This window comes from Pezoporus occidentalis, unplaced genomic scaffold (assembly GCF_034315485.1).
Source record: "Pezoporus occidentalis ecotype Australia unplaced genomic scaffold, CSIRO_AGI_Poc_V1 ctg129, whole genome shotgun sequence".
NCBI lineage: Eukaryota > Metazoa > Chordata > Aves > Psittaciformes > Psittacidae > Pezoporus > Pezoporus occidentalis.
The window spans coordinates 3,052,133-3,070,439 of NW_026913092.1; the positions used below are offsets into that span (position 1 = coordinate 3,052,133).

An 18,307-nucleotide genomic window follows, 5' to 3' on the forward strand; every position below is an offset into this window, starting at 1 on the left:
ACATGCTAAGACAGGTAAAAATTTCAATTACTCACTTCAACACCACCCCTACTCAAGGAAAAAAGAAAATCGTGACATATTTTCTCACTATCATTTAATTTTGGTCTTAAAAGACAAGCTATTTGTTTGATTCATGTGAATACTTTACTGGCCTAGTAACCTCTGCATGTTCAGTAGCTTACTATATATAATGTGTCCAGATTTTGCTCTGTAACTGCAAGAATGAAAGGGATCACAAGCACTAAGCATAAGGAAAACATGCTGCCTTAGCGCTGCCCTAGTTGAGCATATGCTTTTAAACAAACCCTGTTTCACCAGCCTCAGCATCCCCTCCCCTTCCTAATCCCTGCTGTGGCTGAAGGCAGTGAAAGGGGGAGGAGGACACTAGAAGAGCAAAGGCGGTCTTGGTTTTTGCTCTGGTAAAAGAAAGAAAAAAGCATCCTGCAAAGGAAGGTGCATTTAATCACTCAAAAATCTCAGCTCGGCTTGTTTTCTTAAATGCAGAAACGGGGTAGCTTCAAGTGAAAACCTGTGGTTCTGAGCCACCTGCACCCGATCTCCTGCATCTTCTGTCACACTTGGTATGGGCAGCTTCTGCAGAGAAAACGTAGCAGCAGCAGCTTTTGCCATCCTTTTTCATATTTTGAAGAAAAACAGGAGGAGTTTCATTTGCACACTGAGTCCCTAAGAAACTTGGCTACCTGAAGCCTCTGCTTACACAACAGCAGCCCAAAGGCAAAGAGGAAGGGAGCATACTTATCACAGAAGAACCCTGTAGACAGAGATGTCAGGATTCAGATGAACAGACTGCAGACTCAAATAAATATTCAAACCCACAGATCTTGGACTGCAGTTTGTTCATTCTCAGTGTCAGTCCCAGATCAGCAGTTCCACAGGCATGAGCCTGGCTGCCCTGGCTTGCTTCCCCATGGACAGGCAGCCCCAGAAGCAGGGGATATTTGAACAGCAACTGCCCCAAGGTTTGTATGCCAAATCCAGCAGTAAGTGAGGAAAAGAATTTATACATCCCTGAACCTCTGAAAATTTCCTATGAGACTAGCTTCGCAACCCCAGATTGTTCTTTGGTGAACCAGAGCACTTCAGACTCCAAAGCTGTTAACCTGGTAGCCTTCAAAGGCAGAGATTCCCCATTAAAATATTTAAAAGCCATCAGATATCTGGTAAAGATCTATCTATACAGGATTATGGAATCCCATGCTGTGTTGGATAGAAGAACACAAGGATCATTTTAAATACAGAAATCTATTATGGCTAGTCACTAATCAACATTACACAGATGAATAATTTATTTTTATTCTCATTTTTTTATGGTAAGGCCTAACCATATATCCATGGATTTAGTGTGCATGGCTTAAGCTTATGGCATTTACTAGCCCTCCTGAAACTACATAAATGCTTTTCCTAAGATCTTGTAAATAACATTTCCACTGCCAAAGAAACATTGGACTCCAACTGTTTTCAGGTATTTTTAAAACTAGTAACCCCAAACCACTAGGTGGACTGCTTTTCTTTCACAGTCTAAAATTAATTCTAATGGAGATGTACATTTTGTAAGGAATTATTTGCTTCATCTGCAAGTGACAGAGTTTGCAGGGCACACACCTTTCCCCTCTATTCCCTCTTTTATTTATAAACTTAGTTGCAACTTAGAGGAAATACCTCTTTCTTCAGGCTATAAAAGTTAAGTCAGTAGGGAACCAGTCCTGCCCTTGTCACCTTCCCAGCTGTGGGGCAGAGTGACCTGCATCCAGCTGGTTTGTAGCAGATCCAGTGATGGACTGGGGAGCCATCAGGATACCTCTGCACCCTTGCAAGGGAAGACAAGGGCTTTCAAGGGAACTGAGCCTTGGTCGCTGTGATTTCTGAAGAGGTTGGGTGCCTACACAGAGCCAGGGCAGCTTTTGCTGGTACTTTACATGCAGAACAGAAGGCTGCAGCTATTTTGCTCCAGCTAAAAAGGCACTTGCCTCTCAACTGAACATTTTCAGCTCGGAAAATTATCAACGATTCTGCACACCAGGGCAGCTCCAGGAAAGGTTAGATTCCATTGAGGCTATTCTTCATAAGCCTCTTTGCCATTTTCAAAGGCCATTTAATTGTGAGCTTTGGGGTTGAACCGGTGGGGGAGGATTTGTGTGCATGCCCTTATTGTGAACACAGTCTGAAGTGAAATGCCAGCTCAGCAGTTTCAGGCAGCCTCAACCACACTTGGGAATGCTGTAGCATCCTTAATAGATCTGCAGCAAAGCATCTGCCAGAGTTTCAAACTCCAGTGAACAAGGCTCTTTACAGTTTGCAAGTCAGAAAGACAGGAAAAGTGTAGTGCAAGACCTCTTGACTAAAAGCAGCTAAAGCAGGGCGAGAATATATGGAGAAACAGTACTCAAGATGCTTTTCCAATGAACCATCAACATAAAAAGACATCAGTGCACACAGCCAATAGTTTTGCAATATTGCACAAGCTCAGAGGATACAGTTTTCAATTTGGCTCTACATTTAGGTCAACTAAATTGATCACTAGTTTTTAAATCATGGACATTCTGCAACAAATAAAAATGCAAGTGGGCTCACGTGCCATATTTCCCTCCTCCTCATCTGACTTAAGCTGCAAAGGAAATTAAAACCAGGGCCTGAAAAGGAGAACAGCAGCAATGGATAAGGATGACACCTAGGTGCTGGTGTGACTGGCACGCTAAATACACTCATAATTCACTGGGATGAAAGCAAAGTCTTCACTTAATACATCCTTTGGGAACTGCAGGACCACTTCATTAAAGGATGATTATATTATATTAGCAGGGATAATTTTTATGTGGGGAATTCTGTCACACTATGCCTGCGTGAACTCCACTGTTCCTGCCAACGGCAGAGATTTGTCTCTCATCGCTGTCGGTTGAGCCAATAACACAGGACTGAAAACCTGACATCAAGAGATGATATCCTCACAGACATGCTAGCTGATTTACAGTTCCCTTGTTATAACTTGATCAGTTTAGACAAAATACAGTTGCTTATCTTCCTTCCTTTTATATTACTTCTGAGCAACACCAATAGCGGGGAGAGTGGAAAGCAATGTTCCCTCTACCACCCAAATTCCTGCACAAATTCCCCCTCTAAACATTCCTGCATAAGACAAACTGAAACTTTTGCGAACCTTTTAACTGTTTCTGATTGCACTTTTTTTTTTCGTTTCTAATATATATCTAGGATTCAGCCTCATGTGTATCGCCTGCTCAGATCCAGAATCTAGAATTTTAGGCTGCAACTGCACAGCCCTTTTTTAAACTCTTACATCCTTCCTCACTGGTGATACCAGAGCCAGTTCTGCTGCACTTCTCCCCTTACACTTCATTATAAAATGCGACATGAACTAGATGTGCATGTGCACAGAATAAGAAATTCTATCAGGCAGCAGTAAATAGTTACATATACTTAGGAAAACAACCAAATTACAGTATTTTACAAAGCACTGAACTGAACCATTTCCAAACAACACGATTTACATTACCTCTCACCTTTTTTGGCTTTAAGATGCAGAAAATATTATTCCAGCCACCTTATGACTGTTGTCAAAAAGTCAAAATAAACATGATGGAATTGTTTGGATTTTACTAAACTAACCCAAACACAATTGGAATTGTTTGTATGAATAGACACTACCAATCATTTGAAAGAGAAACGTTTTCATCAGTAGATGACACTGACTGCAAGGATGACCTAACAGTTGTCTTTTTACAGTGTTTCATTAATTCCTTAGATAAAACAAGTTACTGTTATGGAAAGTATTAGCAATGTGAAAAGGTGGCACTCCTTTGTGCTTTACAAAGGACTACTGTTTTCATCTGTAAAAACTGATCTTTGAAGAGATTATTTCTGTTTAATCCAAGGATCAGTGTCTTTTCAGCAGGAATTTGACTTCAGCATGTTTTATTGGCTTTTTCAAGATTTATCAGAGTGCTGAAGGCAGGCACCAATACATATTAAAGTTTCTTGCCGATACTAGAAATGAACAGGAGAAGGGCAAATATCAACTACCAAGTACTGAGTAGTAACTCTTTTTGCTCCCCTTGATGTTAAACATTTATTTTGCACACCCTGTCGCGGGCAAAGACTCCAGCCCAGTGGCTAAGGCTTGGAGAGCCTACTCCCCCCCCCCCCCCCCCCCCCAGCTGTCACTCTCCACTGATCTATTTGTTTTTTAAATCCTATCCTCTCCACTTCTGCCAAAGCAATTTCACTGCAGGGTCTTGTCAAATCCAGGCTCAAACAGCGACGGCCTCGAACAATTCCTTAGCCCTGAAAGGTCAGAGATCCTACACAGAACCCTGTTTCTTGTTTTCTCAGCATATCCCGGCAAATACTGCTGCACTTCTCAGCCCAACTTCAGCTGAGGTTGGGGGCCGGGGATGCTGCTGGTGGCCCAGACTTCGCGGTATTTTACAATAACTATTAAGAGGCAATATAGTGCAGCGTATAACAAGAAATATAGCGCCTGTAATGCAACAGCCCAGAGGAAACTCCCTCCCAGTTTCTTCTGCCTATTAACTTTTAAGATTATTTCTAAGCATGACGCTGACGGGAAGAGTAACACATTTCTAAGCACGTCTGTTCTCGGGAATTCCGCCGAAGTTCACGCCTGAACCAAATTACAGCACACGCTATGTGCTACGCAGGTACGGTTGGTTTTACAGCACTGCGTTTCCCTTCAGAACCTGAGGGGCAGCGAGAACCGCCAGCTCCCGTCCCGCCGGGGCCGCGGGCACCAGCCCCTCCGGCACAACCGCTACCGGGAAGGCTCGCCCTGCCCTGCCCCGCCCGGGTTCCTGTGTGTGCGATCGCGCTCCCTCGCCATGTCCTACGCGTTCCAACTAGGGACATCCCGCGCGGAACTACAGCCTCCCGAGAGGGAACGGGCGCTCAGTTAAACGCCGTTTCGAGCTCCCACGAGAAAACTGGGCAACGCGTTGACCTTTCCAGTGGCACGAACGCCAGGTACTGCCGCTCCGCGGCACGGTCACTGAAGACGGGTACCCGCCACGCTACTCCCCGCCTACCGGGACCACTACGAGCGCTCGACTCCAACACCTGAGAGCCCCGGAGCCCCCCACCCGCCCGAAGCCGCCGGCACCTGCCGCCCCGCGCCCCCCGCAGCCCCTCACCCCTTGAGCTGCTCCCTCATGGCGGCGACTGCTCGGCGGCCCAGCGGAGACAGAAACAGCACGACCGCCCAGCGCCACTGCAGCCGCCCCACCGTAAGGGCGGGCAGGAGGGATGGAGAGAGAGAGAAGGGGCGGTACTCCCCCGCCCTGCTCCGCCCCGGTGCCGCCTCAAACAGCACTCCTCTTTACCCCCAGGGGGTGAGGGGGAACCTCGGCCCTTTATCTGCTTTCACCCAGGCCGGGGCGGCTCTTCCAGCGGCGTGAGGGAGGCCTCCTCGGGCTTTTTGTGTTTTGGTTTTTTTTTTTTTCGGGGGTGTGTGTTTGCTCCCCTAGGGAGCTGGGTGTGCTCTGAGGCTGCAAGTCGGTTAGCCTCCAGCGGACCTGGGGAGGAAACTTAAACTGAAATAGGCACCGAAGCTGGGATGAATTTGAAATGGGCTTTCACCTGTCTTTTTGTCTTGCAGCTGTTCATTTCGGCGCTTAAAACGCCGAGTGGTTTATTTGTGAGTGAAATCAGGTAGTCTCGTTTCGGAGGGCTTGCCGTGGCCTCGCAGGGAAGGACGGATGAGCTGCTCCCCTGGAATTGCCAGAGCAGAAGGAGCTCCCGCCGAGTAACTGCCACAACGCTTCTGTGTATTAATTCCTGCTTAATATTCAGTACACAAAGGAGAGCTAACAATCTCCTTTTAGTGCCACAAGCATTCCAAATCAGGGCAGCGGGTCTCCTTTTGAGCAAGCTTTACATCTCTGTCCTTTATTCATCAAAATAACCCTGCCTAGAGAACCGAGTCCTTCATGCAGCTAAATGGTCTTTCAAGCCTTACAGATTGTGCAGTCTTGGGGAAGCCACTCAAAAAAGTGGATGTACACAAAACCCCTTTAACTTTACACTGGGAAGACAGGGGCAGAGAAGTTGGGAAAATTCATCTCTCCCATAGTTTCTATACTAAAGGAGAACCCGAAGATTGGTTTCCTGTTACACAGATGTCTGTAGCTACTGAACTTGGCAGGTTTTGTCATATGTACCAGAATATTTAGGGCTCACCTTAATGCTCCAGGTAGCTATGTCACATGCATTTTAGGAAAAGCTCAACAAGCAGTTCAAGGAAAGCCCACATTTTTTTTTTTTTTCTAGAAGCATTAAAAGTGTAAGATGCTCAAGTTTCAGCCCTAAAATGCAAATATAAAACTTAATGGAATTAAATGTTAAATTCTCATAATTTAATTTATTTTAAAAGGTCTAATTCGCAGTTTTCAGTTACCTGGGATCTACAACTCTACCCACATGGAAGGAAAAAGAGGATTCATTTTTGTGTAAACAGAAATCACTACATTAAAATTCATTAAACTGAGAATTTTCCATTTACTTCAGTGGAGCTGTAACAGGCTTATTGTTTTGAGGTGACTGAGCTGGCTGAAGGCTGTCAATTGTGTTACATCAACAACCCCACCTTTCCCCATCTGTAGCTAAGTTTTAGGAAGTGGGAGAGCTCTCTTTAAGCCTTTAGAAAAGGATGTTTAGCACATTACTCACAAGAAACCTCATGGCCTATCACAAGGAGAGAACAGCTGCCAGTGTCACACAAGGGGACTTGGGGTAGCTGGAAACCTGCTGTTTCACGGCAAAAGTGCTTTGTTTTCCTTTGAGAAGTGTCCAGTACTGATACTGCCGATACACATTCCTGCAATTTTCATTTTTTCTGGAATCGCCTGGTCTGCCTTAACAGAAGGTTGGTGCTGCTATTATCACATCGGTCTTCTTTCCCATACAATAGTGCCAAGTAATAAGAATTTAAAAACCAGTCTGAATTTCTCATACTTTGCATAATCTTCTTTCTCCTTGAGTTACAAATAAAGCATTGTATTCAATTAGACTCACAGCAGGTGAAAACCCCAATTAGTGAATCCATTTTCTTGGCTTTTTTCCCCTACCTTACACCCACACACCACTTTCCTTTTTACCTCTTTAAAAAAGAAAAAAAAACAATAAAGGGGAACTCTGAGTCATTCCTCAATTGAAAAGCAAATTAACCCTTTGATCTCCTAAATCAAACTATTACCCGCTTATGAACATCCACAGGAAAACAAGAATGTCGAAGGATTAAGGAATGAAGGCCTATGAACTTTATGATTTGATTTTATGAAAAAAATCTATTTAATAAAGTTCTGATTGTTGTCTCCAAATTTACAAAAGCTTTTAGCTGTTTTGACTGACCTCAAAATTGTATTTTTGCTGTACAATGCACTCAAGTAATACCACTCTTAATCCAACTTACTTTTAAACCACCCATAATTTATTACAAAAATGTAGGGTTTTTTTTGCAGTGTAAATGGTTTCTGTATTTGGCATTTGTAACTGAAGCCAATCTTTATGACATACTTAATTTTAAGCCATTTATTTGATAAAAGAGAGTCTTCTTCCTGTAGAAAATAAAACAGGATTACAGAGCAAGCAGAATTTTAATTCCCTATGGTACTTTTCTTATCCAAGGGCTATTCAGCCAACTTGTGCACCTACACAGAGACCTTAATCAAAAGGAGAACAGTGTCTATTTCTTTTATGCTGTAGGTTTGTCTTGGATTTTATCTAATCAAGGTTACTGTCTCTTCAATATTTAACAACACCAGGAACTTAAAGGGAATCACAGCCCCCTAATAAATAATACCCCCAAACTCTTTCAGGAAAGAATAAAAATACATGAAAGTGGATGCGCAGGGTGTCTGTAGTCCAAATGGTTACTGGAATCTGTGTATTTGAGAAACCTAATTTTTCAGTTTTAATATGTTCTTTTCAGAATGTTGTCCCTTTTCTATGAGGAAAGAGCCACAGACATACACGTATTGAAAATAATAGTATGAACATAAAATAACTGACTTCTAAACAGGAATGCTTGAGTATAAATCTTCATACGTTTTACATAGATTAGCATCACTGCTCCATGTTACAGACAGATATGGAAAACCAAACACAGAAATAGGTAGGGACTTGCCTAAAAACACTCAGTAGGGTAGACATTAAGGGTACAAGCTTGCTTCTAAGTTTAGCACTTTATGAGTTAGAAAACTAGTGAATAATTTCTTTAGTTTTACTGTCATTGAAAGCAAAGATACATTTTCCTGTTAAATAAGTCTTGCTTCCATAGTTGTGTAAAGTGCGTAGCCCTCCTTCTAAGTGTGGCTTTACTATTTCTTAGTTATCTGTGTAGTGGATTAGCAAGCACTTGCCTTGCATGTAAGAAGATGTTGTGGTGCTCTGTGTTGGGCTGGCTAATCCGTTATGCTGTTTGAGTCTATTTTCTTTTTCTTGGTATAAATAAATACTCAGAATCGCTTGGGGGAGTAGGATGACACTTTTCTGGATCATCTGTCTTAAATAAGCTCCAAGGGCTGACACCTCCAGGATTTTTTTCTGGTATTTGTTGATAGCTCTCTCAGAAGAGCCAAGAAGAGAATACTGTTTTGGATGCTGCTGGTTTGGGGTTCTTTTTGGCTGTTTGTACATTGCCACTGGAAGCACATTAAAATACTGTAAATGCAGTGAAGAAAATGGTTTTGAAATTCTGCATTCATTTTGCCCAACATTGTAAATTAAAGATCTATTGAAACATTCATAGTACTATATACCTATATTCGGTTACTTACATCATGAGAAAGTTGGGGAAGGAGCATACCACTTTCTGTCTGAGGGAAACCCAACCTGTCCCCTGTATTACAGAGCTTGCAGCAATTTAATGCACAGTGTGGAACGTACTGATGATACACAGCACATGTGACAGGAGTATATCTGTTCCTCGCAACCGCTGCGTTCCTTTAGGCTGTACTTCCTTTTACTACAGTAAAAACACCTGATTGAAACTGAAATCTTAGTCATCCTATGAGTTCAGTATAATGGAGCCTCAGGAGCAGTCTCTGTGTGCCTTATGTTGTGCTGCATTGCATGCTGTTGATAAAGGATGAATTAGAGGGTGCCTGTCGTTTTGGATATATTAGATATACATAGCTAATACATATTCATCCTGCTGAAATCTTGGAAAGGCTAATTTGGAGAGGCTACCTTTAATTTTAAGCTGATAGTGACAATTTAGACACACTGCAGTAGAAAATTGTTTGTTCAGTCTCGACTGCCAGGTGTATGACCCTGAAAAGAGGAACAGAGTGAGACTGAGATTAAGTAAGATTACATGCATCGCTGGATGCAATGGATAGCACATCACAGCTCCACCAGCACTATGAGTTCTTCAGGCACACACCTGTAAATACCAAGAGCTCTTTTTTACCTTCTACACAAACCCACAAGAAATAAAGAAAATTAAGAAAGGAATAACCCCTACTCTTCCTGGATGGAGAGGAACTGGAGTGTGAATAGTTCCAAGAATGGCAAGACCAAGAAGAAAAATGCTGGCAAAATGTTAGATAACACTAAGTCTTAAAAAACCCTCTGAAGCAAAGCTTTTGGACAGCCAACCAAAAGAAAAAAACTATAAAAAAAGACTTAAAATCTACCAGCAGAAAACTTATGCCAAGCAAAACTTCTTGCTGATCTTTACAATATACAAATAAGACTTGAAAAATAATAATTATACCATAGTAAATTCTTGGTTTGAGGAATCTGTATTGGCAAAATGAATGGTTATTTCAGGGAGCAAGGTTGAATAAAAATGCAGACTAATAAGGATAAATTAAACAAAACAATGAAGGCAGACTCCATTTCTTACTTTTCTTCGTGTGCCCAGCTAGAAATAAATGACTGTTTTACCTCCTGGGGGATTAAAATAAGCAGGATTTCATAGACTCTCTTGCTAACTGACTCTCTTTTCACCTCAAAATCTTCACTTCCATGCATAAAATTGTGTCACAAACACAAAAGCTGGCTTCCCAAATCATTAACTTCTCTACTGTTCCCTATAAATGTATAGGTCTCAATACCAAGAAACTGCATCTTGCAGTCCTACTTTGCTTAGGGTCCAGAAAACCCAATGTTAGCTACCAGTCACTGTATGTACACTCCTGGTCCCTCAGAAGTGGCCCTCTCTTCCAAAGGCTTCCACAGACATTAAAGGAGAAGCATGCCTTCATTTTTTACTGACTTACTTTTTGGTTGCATTCTGCAACACATGTATTTCTGAGTCTATAAAATCTATTTTTTTTTTTTTTAATGACTGATATCATACAAGCAGAAAAGTTTTCCTTTCACTAAGGACATTTTTTTCAAATGCAAATATTATCTAGAAGAGAAAATACTCATTTGGGAAAAAAGGCTACATAGATCATGCTAGATTACATACTGGCATTTTCCAATGGTAAGGCTGCACTTAAGAGAAAAACAGAGAAATCTATTGCATTTTATGACAACTCTATGCAGGCAAGTTCCCAATCAGACCACTAGCTTAGCAAACTGTATACTTTTGAATGAATACATTAATTTTTTGCTCTCTGTATTTTAGCAATAGATTCTTTGAACCTGTTATATTTACTATACTTTTTCCTAAATGATTATAATATACTACACATAACATTATAATATATAATTGTAACAGCAAGAGGCCTTGCCTATTTTTATGTACAAACTAGGCTTTTCCATCATCTTCCTGAACATGTTGAAGCTACTGACCTTAGCAAATATGACGAATTAGAGGTCTACCTCTAACCTTTTTCCTAGATTGGACTATGCAGAGCCCTGATGTGAGAAAGGGTTTGATTTACTTCCCTGGTAAATCAAACTTGCATTGATTTAGTTTCAAAACCGGAGAGTCTTTAGCTTCTCCCAATATTCTGGTGTAAATATGAGCAAAGTTTAGTCTTCCTGCATAGTACTGCTTTGCTCTCTCTTCCTAAATGTCTTACGTGGGGATCCAGAAATCAGATGGAAGTGCAGCACTGCACTTAGGGAAAGAACCAGCCCAGAGAAGTTAGTGGCAGGAGGGAGCAGCTACACCTAACTAGCCTCACTAGTTCCATCCAGGCTAAATCCTTCATCTGATCCAGGTGACATTTCTTATGGTTCATTTGCATGGAAATGCAGCTTCAGGATCAGGGTTGTGCAGCTATTCCTGAACTGAGGTTAGACTTGGTAACGGAAAAAAAAAAAAATCTGAAAAGGAAAAGTTGCTCATCTGACATTTCTGAAATCAAAATTAGTATTTCGTTTCAAAACAATAGTCTATGAAATAATGTCCTTTATTTTGGCTGCAAAATGAGACAATTGTTCATACAGCTCTGGCAGTGCCTTTTAATGGCAAGAGGCAATAGTGTCATCTTGTCCATGGCAAAAAATGATAATTAGTGTTTATATATACAGTCTGAAACAAATACAGACACAGAGATTCCCACATTAACTAGTGCTTCCAGAGACAGATGGCTCAATACCAGCTACCATGCAGCCATGTCCTAGGGCACAGATTTTATTTTATTCTAATTGAATCTAAATGTATGTTAGCACTTAAATACTTCAGTAAAGAGGAACAAAAGGAATTTTGAGGTAAGGTAAAGATTATTTCCCAGGTAAAGTGTAAGGAAAGAATTTAATTCAAGTCTTCTGTGGCATGTTCAAGCATTTTGACTTTGGCACATGCTTCACATAATTCCAGACAGCTTCTGCTCCTTCCATTCACTTAACTATAATATGGTCCTTCGTAACAAAGTAGTCCCCCCAGTGTTTTGCATTTTGGTATCTTTATGTAGCTCCTTCTATTTCTGGCACAATAGCTGGCAGTTAATTCAGGAAAGAATCCTGTGGATGCTAGCATTTAATAGAAGTCAATGTCTAGGTATACTTTCAGTATTTCATACATCCGAACTGAGCTAAACCTCTCATGGTACATCTCAGTGAGGCTTCAAATTGCTTTCAATTCTGTTGGCATACCTGCATTCAGTTCTGCGCTCTCTGTTATAAAACAGAAAATAGAATCTTGTAATGAAAGAATAAACCTGCAAAATGAAGATTCCCTTTCTAGCAACACAGCCAAATTCACTGTGAAAAACTTGCAAGGAAAATCAGGGATACCATGTCTACACAAAGAGCCTTGATTTTATGACCAAAAGTACATAGATGACATTTAAGACCTACCATAGTCCATTATTAAATCAAGTACAGTGGTGTGGAGCTCAAAATCAGCCAAAATAGTTATTTTCTTTCTATATAAAGCACTTTATTTTTCTACATTGAACTAATCAATTTCCAAATTTCTATTTGAAACTACTTTTTTTTTGAATCTTAAACAAACTGCTTTCAAAAATGCAATCTAAATCCTGAACAATCCTCACAGCTCTAAAATATTAAAGATTTAAACATTAGCTATGGTCCATATTAACTTTCTTAGATCCCTGCTGCTACATCAAACTTCCTTGAACACATCATCAGAAATGTCAACCTACAATCCTACCATATTAACATCTTCAGCTTTTTCTAAAGTAGTCCAGACTTAAAGAGAAAATTCTTACTGCTATGACTAAATGGAGTTACCCAAATTTATCATCTCCCTCACTACAGGACACAGAATGCTACATTATTTGAAAAGATCCAAATACCTAATTTTACATTATCAGTCATAAGAAACATTGCAGTTTTTGTCACCTTCCTCTGAAGGAAAAAAAATAATAATAAATTGTTAAATTCAACCATTTCTCTGTATCTACACAGTACATTACAAATGCAGAGGATTCACAGGACCCAAATCATTTGTTTATTTAATAGTGTCCACAATTTGGAATTTTATGCTGGAATAAATTTAATAGACATAGATAATGTATTACCTTCTATGTAGAAGACAATTTGCTGACTGTCTACAAAGTCAGAAAGAAGGATCATTTAAACTTTCACCTCCTGTCTCAGAAAACATTATAACTGTTTTGAGCATTCTCCCCTAATCCCAGAAAAAAACAAACCAGTCTGTTATATTAAGAAAATACAGTGTTTTAAATTACCATTCTTCTCTCCAGGTAAATAACTTTCCCTCAATTACTGTCAACAGCTCTGGTTTAAAGTTGCCAGGTTTAGAACCAAATGTCATTTTGCATACAATTATCACCCCTTTGGTTAGTGTCTTTACACTACTGGGCATCAGCCAAGGAAATATAAAAAAGGCAAACCACCTTCAAGCTTATATTTTAAATAAAAACTGGGTTAAGATATGTAGTGTCTAAAAACTTTTGTACTTCAGTACAAAATATTACAATTCTCATCAGTATTTGGAAATTAATCTGTTGTTACTTTTCCAGTTTTGCTGCTGCAGTTGCTTTTCACTCTCATTCTTAAGAATCTAGTGTAATTATTCCTGAAATTATTATCCTTCCACCCATGTCCTTCAGTTTGTTTTGTTTTAGGGTAGCTAACAGAGCAAATAATTTATTAAGGATAAAAATAATTTTGCAAAGATTTGTAGAAGCTGAAAGCCTAAGAATTTTGCCAAATAGAGTGCAAGCAGGGAGTGAAGGATTAGACCCCATCTAATCCACTGCTTTTTTTCAAAGTAATGAATTTAATACTGAACTAAAATCTTTGGAGAGTTTTGGTTTTAGCAGCTTGCCATCGCAAGCATTCATTTGGCTTTATTCTAAGAATTACAATTTAGGAATCAAAGACAAGAAAATTCTTTCTTGTTCATGAGCCAGGTATCATTATTAGAAGTCTTCCATTTCCCCAAAGGCCAAATATATATATATATATTTTTTTTTTTCCTTTACTTCATACTATATTACTTTTTTCCTAAAAATTTTCATAGTAAACCTTACTTCACTAAGGCTAGCATGCATTTTAAAATTTTAAAAGGGATTATATGCAATGAAAAAGATTATTTGGTGATGACAAAGTGCACTCTGTTGGGTCAGAAATAAAGAAAGTGACTGGTTTTGATAGATGTCCATGACAACATTATACATGAAATGTGCTAGCAATTTGGAGAATACAAGGACAGTGGGACTAGGCCTATGCTGCCATTTAATTAGTCTATGAAATAGCCAAGAGAGATAAACTCTCAAAATGTGACAATATTTTGGTTATTTTGACTTTCTAGTGGCATGTTATTTTACACCTACACTGCTATGCATGTCTGTGCTGAGAATAATAGTCATCTCTTGGTCAAAATATCCCACAGTGACTCTTGTTCTTATTGCTGAGAGGTGGACCACTATACAGCAGACTGGCCATGGTACTCCTTTACATCCCCCTTAGTGTTCCTGTGGACCCAAGGCATAATTTTATTAATTCATTTTTTCCCAAATTGTCTGATCTAATGTGGGAGTTACTGCAGCCAAACCAGTGAAACAAATGCAATACCTTTTTTGAAACTAGTTGGGCCTGTCCCTGCAGAACGAACCCATCACATTAAATGGCGAAAACATCTCCCTCCACTGGAGGAAACAGAAGAGTTCTAGACCAGTTGAAACCCCTGTGATTTAAATGCCATGCAGTAGACTATGATGTGCTAGATCCTCAGGTTTGCTTGATGAGCCTACCAAAGAAATTAGCTGGCAATTAAAATAATAATTTTTAAGTAGAGGATTTTCTATCCAGAAAGCAAAGGATTTGATAAAACCAAGTCACTGCCAGTGAAAGGCAGCCATATCATAATTTATTTTAAAGTTTTTATTCAAAACCTTTGTAAGCTGGCACAGTTTTTGACAGAATTAACTAAATGAAGAATCGCTTCAAATGCATACCAGCAGAGCAGCTGGCCTCTAATGGCATTTCTTTCTTGAAGTTTCATTATCTACAAAGGAATAGGTTTAGGTAACAATCTCTGTAAGAAACTGGTAAAAGGTAGGACTTTGAAGAATACTCATCTGCTCTCTCAGACACCTCTGTATTCACATACACTACAGCATCTTGCTGACACTGTAACCTGCAGAAGCATAGTGTGCAAGGAAAATGCTCTAACCTTTTAGTGCATTGCATACCACATACTGAGCTGAATTTGCTTCCAAACAAAATGTTGGCTGCATTCTTTAGCAAGTACAGGTTGTTCTCACACTGGCAGATTATCCCATTCTCTCACTTAAAACAATTTGATGGATATCTAATTTCATGGGTTTTCTTGTTCCTAGATGGGCACAGTTTATATCAATCAGTTCCAGCCACCAACTCCAACACTGAAAAAGACAGTTCTTATTTTCCCAATTTAGGTCATTATGCTAAAATTATATTTTTCTCTACTTTGTCTTTTAGTGGAATTTACAATTAAGAGGATAATTTAAAATACCCTTTACAGAACAATTTCAGTGCCTGTTCTATAGCTTTTCTAACTCAAAATTTAATTAAGTGCTCAGTTTAACAATTTGTGAGAAATCTAGCAATGGACTTCAGTGAATACAAGATAAAGCACATTGACAGAGAAAAAATTCCTATTCATAAGCAATGCATTATTCTTACATATTGTGTAAATATTACTGTTTTATTTATGCCTTTTTTATAGATATGGTTTGGTCTGATCTTCACTGTCTTGAAACAATCAGTCTGACCACAATTATAGGGAATTTGAATAGCAATATAAGTATTAAATTACTAAAAGCACTACAGCACCAACCTTGGATTGTTGTAGGTATGTGAGACAAGAACTGAGAATGCTATTTCCAAGGAACTCAAGTTTATTCCATTGGCAAAATAAATTTTTGGTCTTTACTGGAGCATAAATCATAGAATCATAGAGTATCTCAGGTTGGAAGGCACCGATAAGGATCATCAAGACCAACTCAACATGCAACCTTGCATTTTCCATATAATATACACTATGTGAAATTCACTCATAAAGGCATAATAAAGCTGTAAAGCGAGGAGTTTATGTAGAACAAGGAGAACGCTAAGATTAATGGCATTTTCTGTCAGCCAGTATTTTAACCTAAAAGGATCATCTAGTAAATCTCTTATATTGTGTAAATTAAAAAAAAAGAGAACAGCTACCACTTTTACAGGCATAGGAATGACAGAACAGTGGACCGAGGGAGTGGTCGGTATACGGTACAGTATCTCCCACCTGGTATATCATCTGTCTACTGGTAGGTATGTTGAAATAAATAAATGATCAAAAGTAATCTAAATAATAAAAAGATGAGGTTTTGAAAATAAAATAAGACTTTACAACACAAGCGATATGAAAGCAGCAAGATTATTAAAATGCAAAATCTTATTTATTATACATTAGGTAGATCAAAGCTTCTCAGTGATAACAAGACACTGATCGGGGGTTGCCACCTGTTTAGTCTCACCTGCAATGGGAATCTGCTAGTTAGAGCTGTGTAAAGTTTGTCAGTACATATTACAGTTATGAACAGTTTATATGGAAAAAAAAATTACTCTTATTTTGCTGAAGATCTTTACTCATTATTCATCAGCACATATGTTCCTTTCATAGTAAATACAAAAACAAAATTCTGAACAATTCAGGATGGCTTTTGAAACAAAAAAAAAAAGAAATTGCTGGTAAGTGCTCTTACTTGAGACATATCACATACTTCTTTGAGATAGTGTTAAAAAGACCTGTAGAGTATAAATTTAGAATCTATTTGAGCTGTGGTTTTGGACCGCTCAGCTGAAGTCAGAGAGAAAATATTTTGACAAGCAAATTATCCAGGAAAATTAAATTTCTAGAGAATAGGGCAGGAGGCAGTTTTCTAGATTTTTTGGGTTGGTTGTCTCGTTTGTCTAACTTCTTCACAAAGAAGAGCAAATCTTTGACTTAAAAAAAGTGTGTGTGCAAATGTCTAACAATTATTGTGAGGATCTAATAAAGAAAGAATTCAGGAAAGTTGAAAATCTGCAAGATGCAACAAGGCAAGGCGAGGTAGTGATGATCTTTGTCAATGTCCTTGCTGCAGAACTGGAAAAACAGATGAGCAGAATTTCAGCCTGAAGATATCAGAGCAACATTGGGCTTTCAGGACTTTGGCTATTTGTAGGAGATGAATTTACACATAAAGGAAGGAAAAAGGGAGAATGAGTAAGGGTCACAAAGATCTACTTAAAGTCAGTGGAAGTTTAATTTGGGTTTATAAAATTGGGGGAAAAAAGCGCGATGTACTTTAAAAACTATATGTACCAAAGAATTGTTCAGGAGGTCCCCAGGTGATATAAATACATGCCATTGACCAAAACCAGTGCTGGGACTGACACAGGACTCTCTTTGCCTGACTCGATCCAAACAAGTTGCCCAGAGAAGTTGTGGATGCCCCACCCCTGGCAGTGTTCAAGGCCAGGCTGGATGGTGCTTTAAGCAGCCTGGCCTAGTGGAAGGTGTCCCTGCCCATGGCAGGGGGGTTGGAACTAGATGATCTTAAGGTCCTTTCCATCCCAAACCATTTTATGATTCTGTGATTCTATGAAGAGGACTGTTGTGAGATTACATGATGTGGGCATACCCATGCAAAGAGTTTGATAAAAGTCTCACACTGACAATTTTCCACTCCTTATTTCTAGAATAGTGCACAAATGCCCCAGAGCAAAGCAGCATGGAGGATTTTCACTTGGTATTCTCAAGAGAAAACTGTACAGATAGATTTGCGTTTTGCCAGCAGCAAATGTTTGTTCCACAGTACTTTGGGCACTGATGTGAGAAAATGTGATACATGAGAGGAAATGATGAGAGCCAGATTCTGATCCCTCTTGCGCTGCTAAAAATAAGAAGTAATTTGCTGAAATCAATGAGCGTATCTCTGAATCCAAGCAAGCTCCTTTCAGAGCAGAACTTAAATTTGCAGACTTCTGAGAATTAAGTCAGGTGGGAGACTAAACTGCCCCCACTATAACTTGGATTCCTCTGCAGGTTCTTCTCAAGATTATTAGAGAGTGATAAAATAGTTCTTTCTCCCTCAAACAGGAAGCAAAAGAAGAAATAATAGAATATGAAAGCAAGAACTTATATGGAATGTCCATATTAGTAAAGATTTCAATTTTTTTTTTTTTTTTTGTGCTATAGAACAATTAAAATAATGATGAATAAGGAATGTGCAGAAGAAAACACGGGTCAAATATGAAGATATAGAACATTGCCTGCAACTGAACAGTCTGCTAAGTGTTTTAAATTGTTCAGTAATGTTACAGTAGTACTAAAAGAATGAGCATTTCCATTAACAGGCAGTATTTAAACCAAAAAATAAGGTGAGTTCACCTATTTCCAGGAAGATAATCTGTTGGTGCA

General features: G+C 39.3%; 1 protein-coding gene across 26 annotated transcripts in view; it reads right to left on the minus strand.

The window, feature by feature from the left end:
* DMD (dystrophin) overlaps positions 1-18,307 on the minus strand; it is a 1,213,044-nt gene that overhangs the window by 80,760 nt on the left and 1,113,977 nt on the right. For 3 of the 26 annotated variants that reach the window (XM_062608103.1, XM_062608105.1, XM_062608107.1), the window contains exon 1: positions 5,181-5,326. The exons of 21 other annotated variants lie outside the window; for them this stretch is intronic. In XM_062608103.1, coding sequence (XP_062464087.1) covers positions 5,181-5,200 — 20 coding nt within the window. In that variant the 5' untranslated portion in view covers positions 5,201-5,326. Of the gene's footprint in view, positions 1-5,180; positions 5,327-18,307 lie in introns of those variants that run through there. 2 more of the 26 variants (XM_062608104.1, XM_062608106.1) reach the window with 1 other exon arrangement.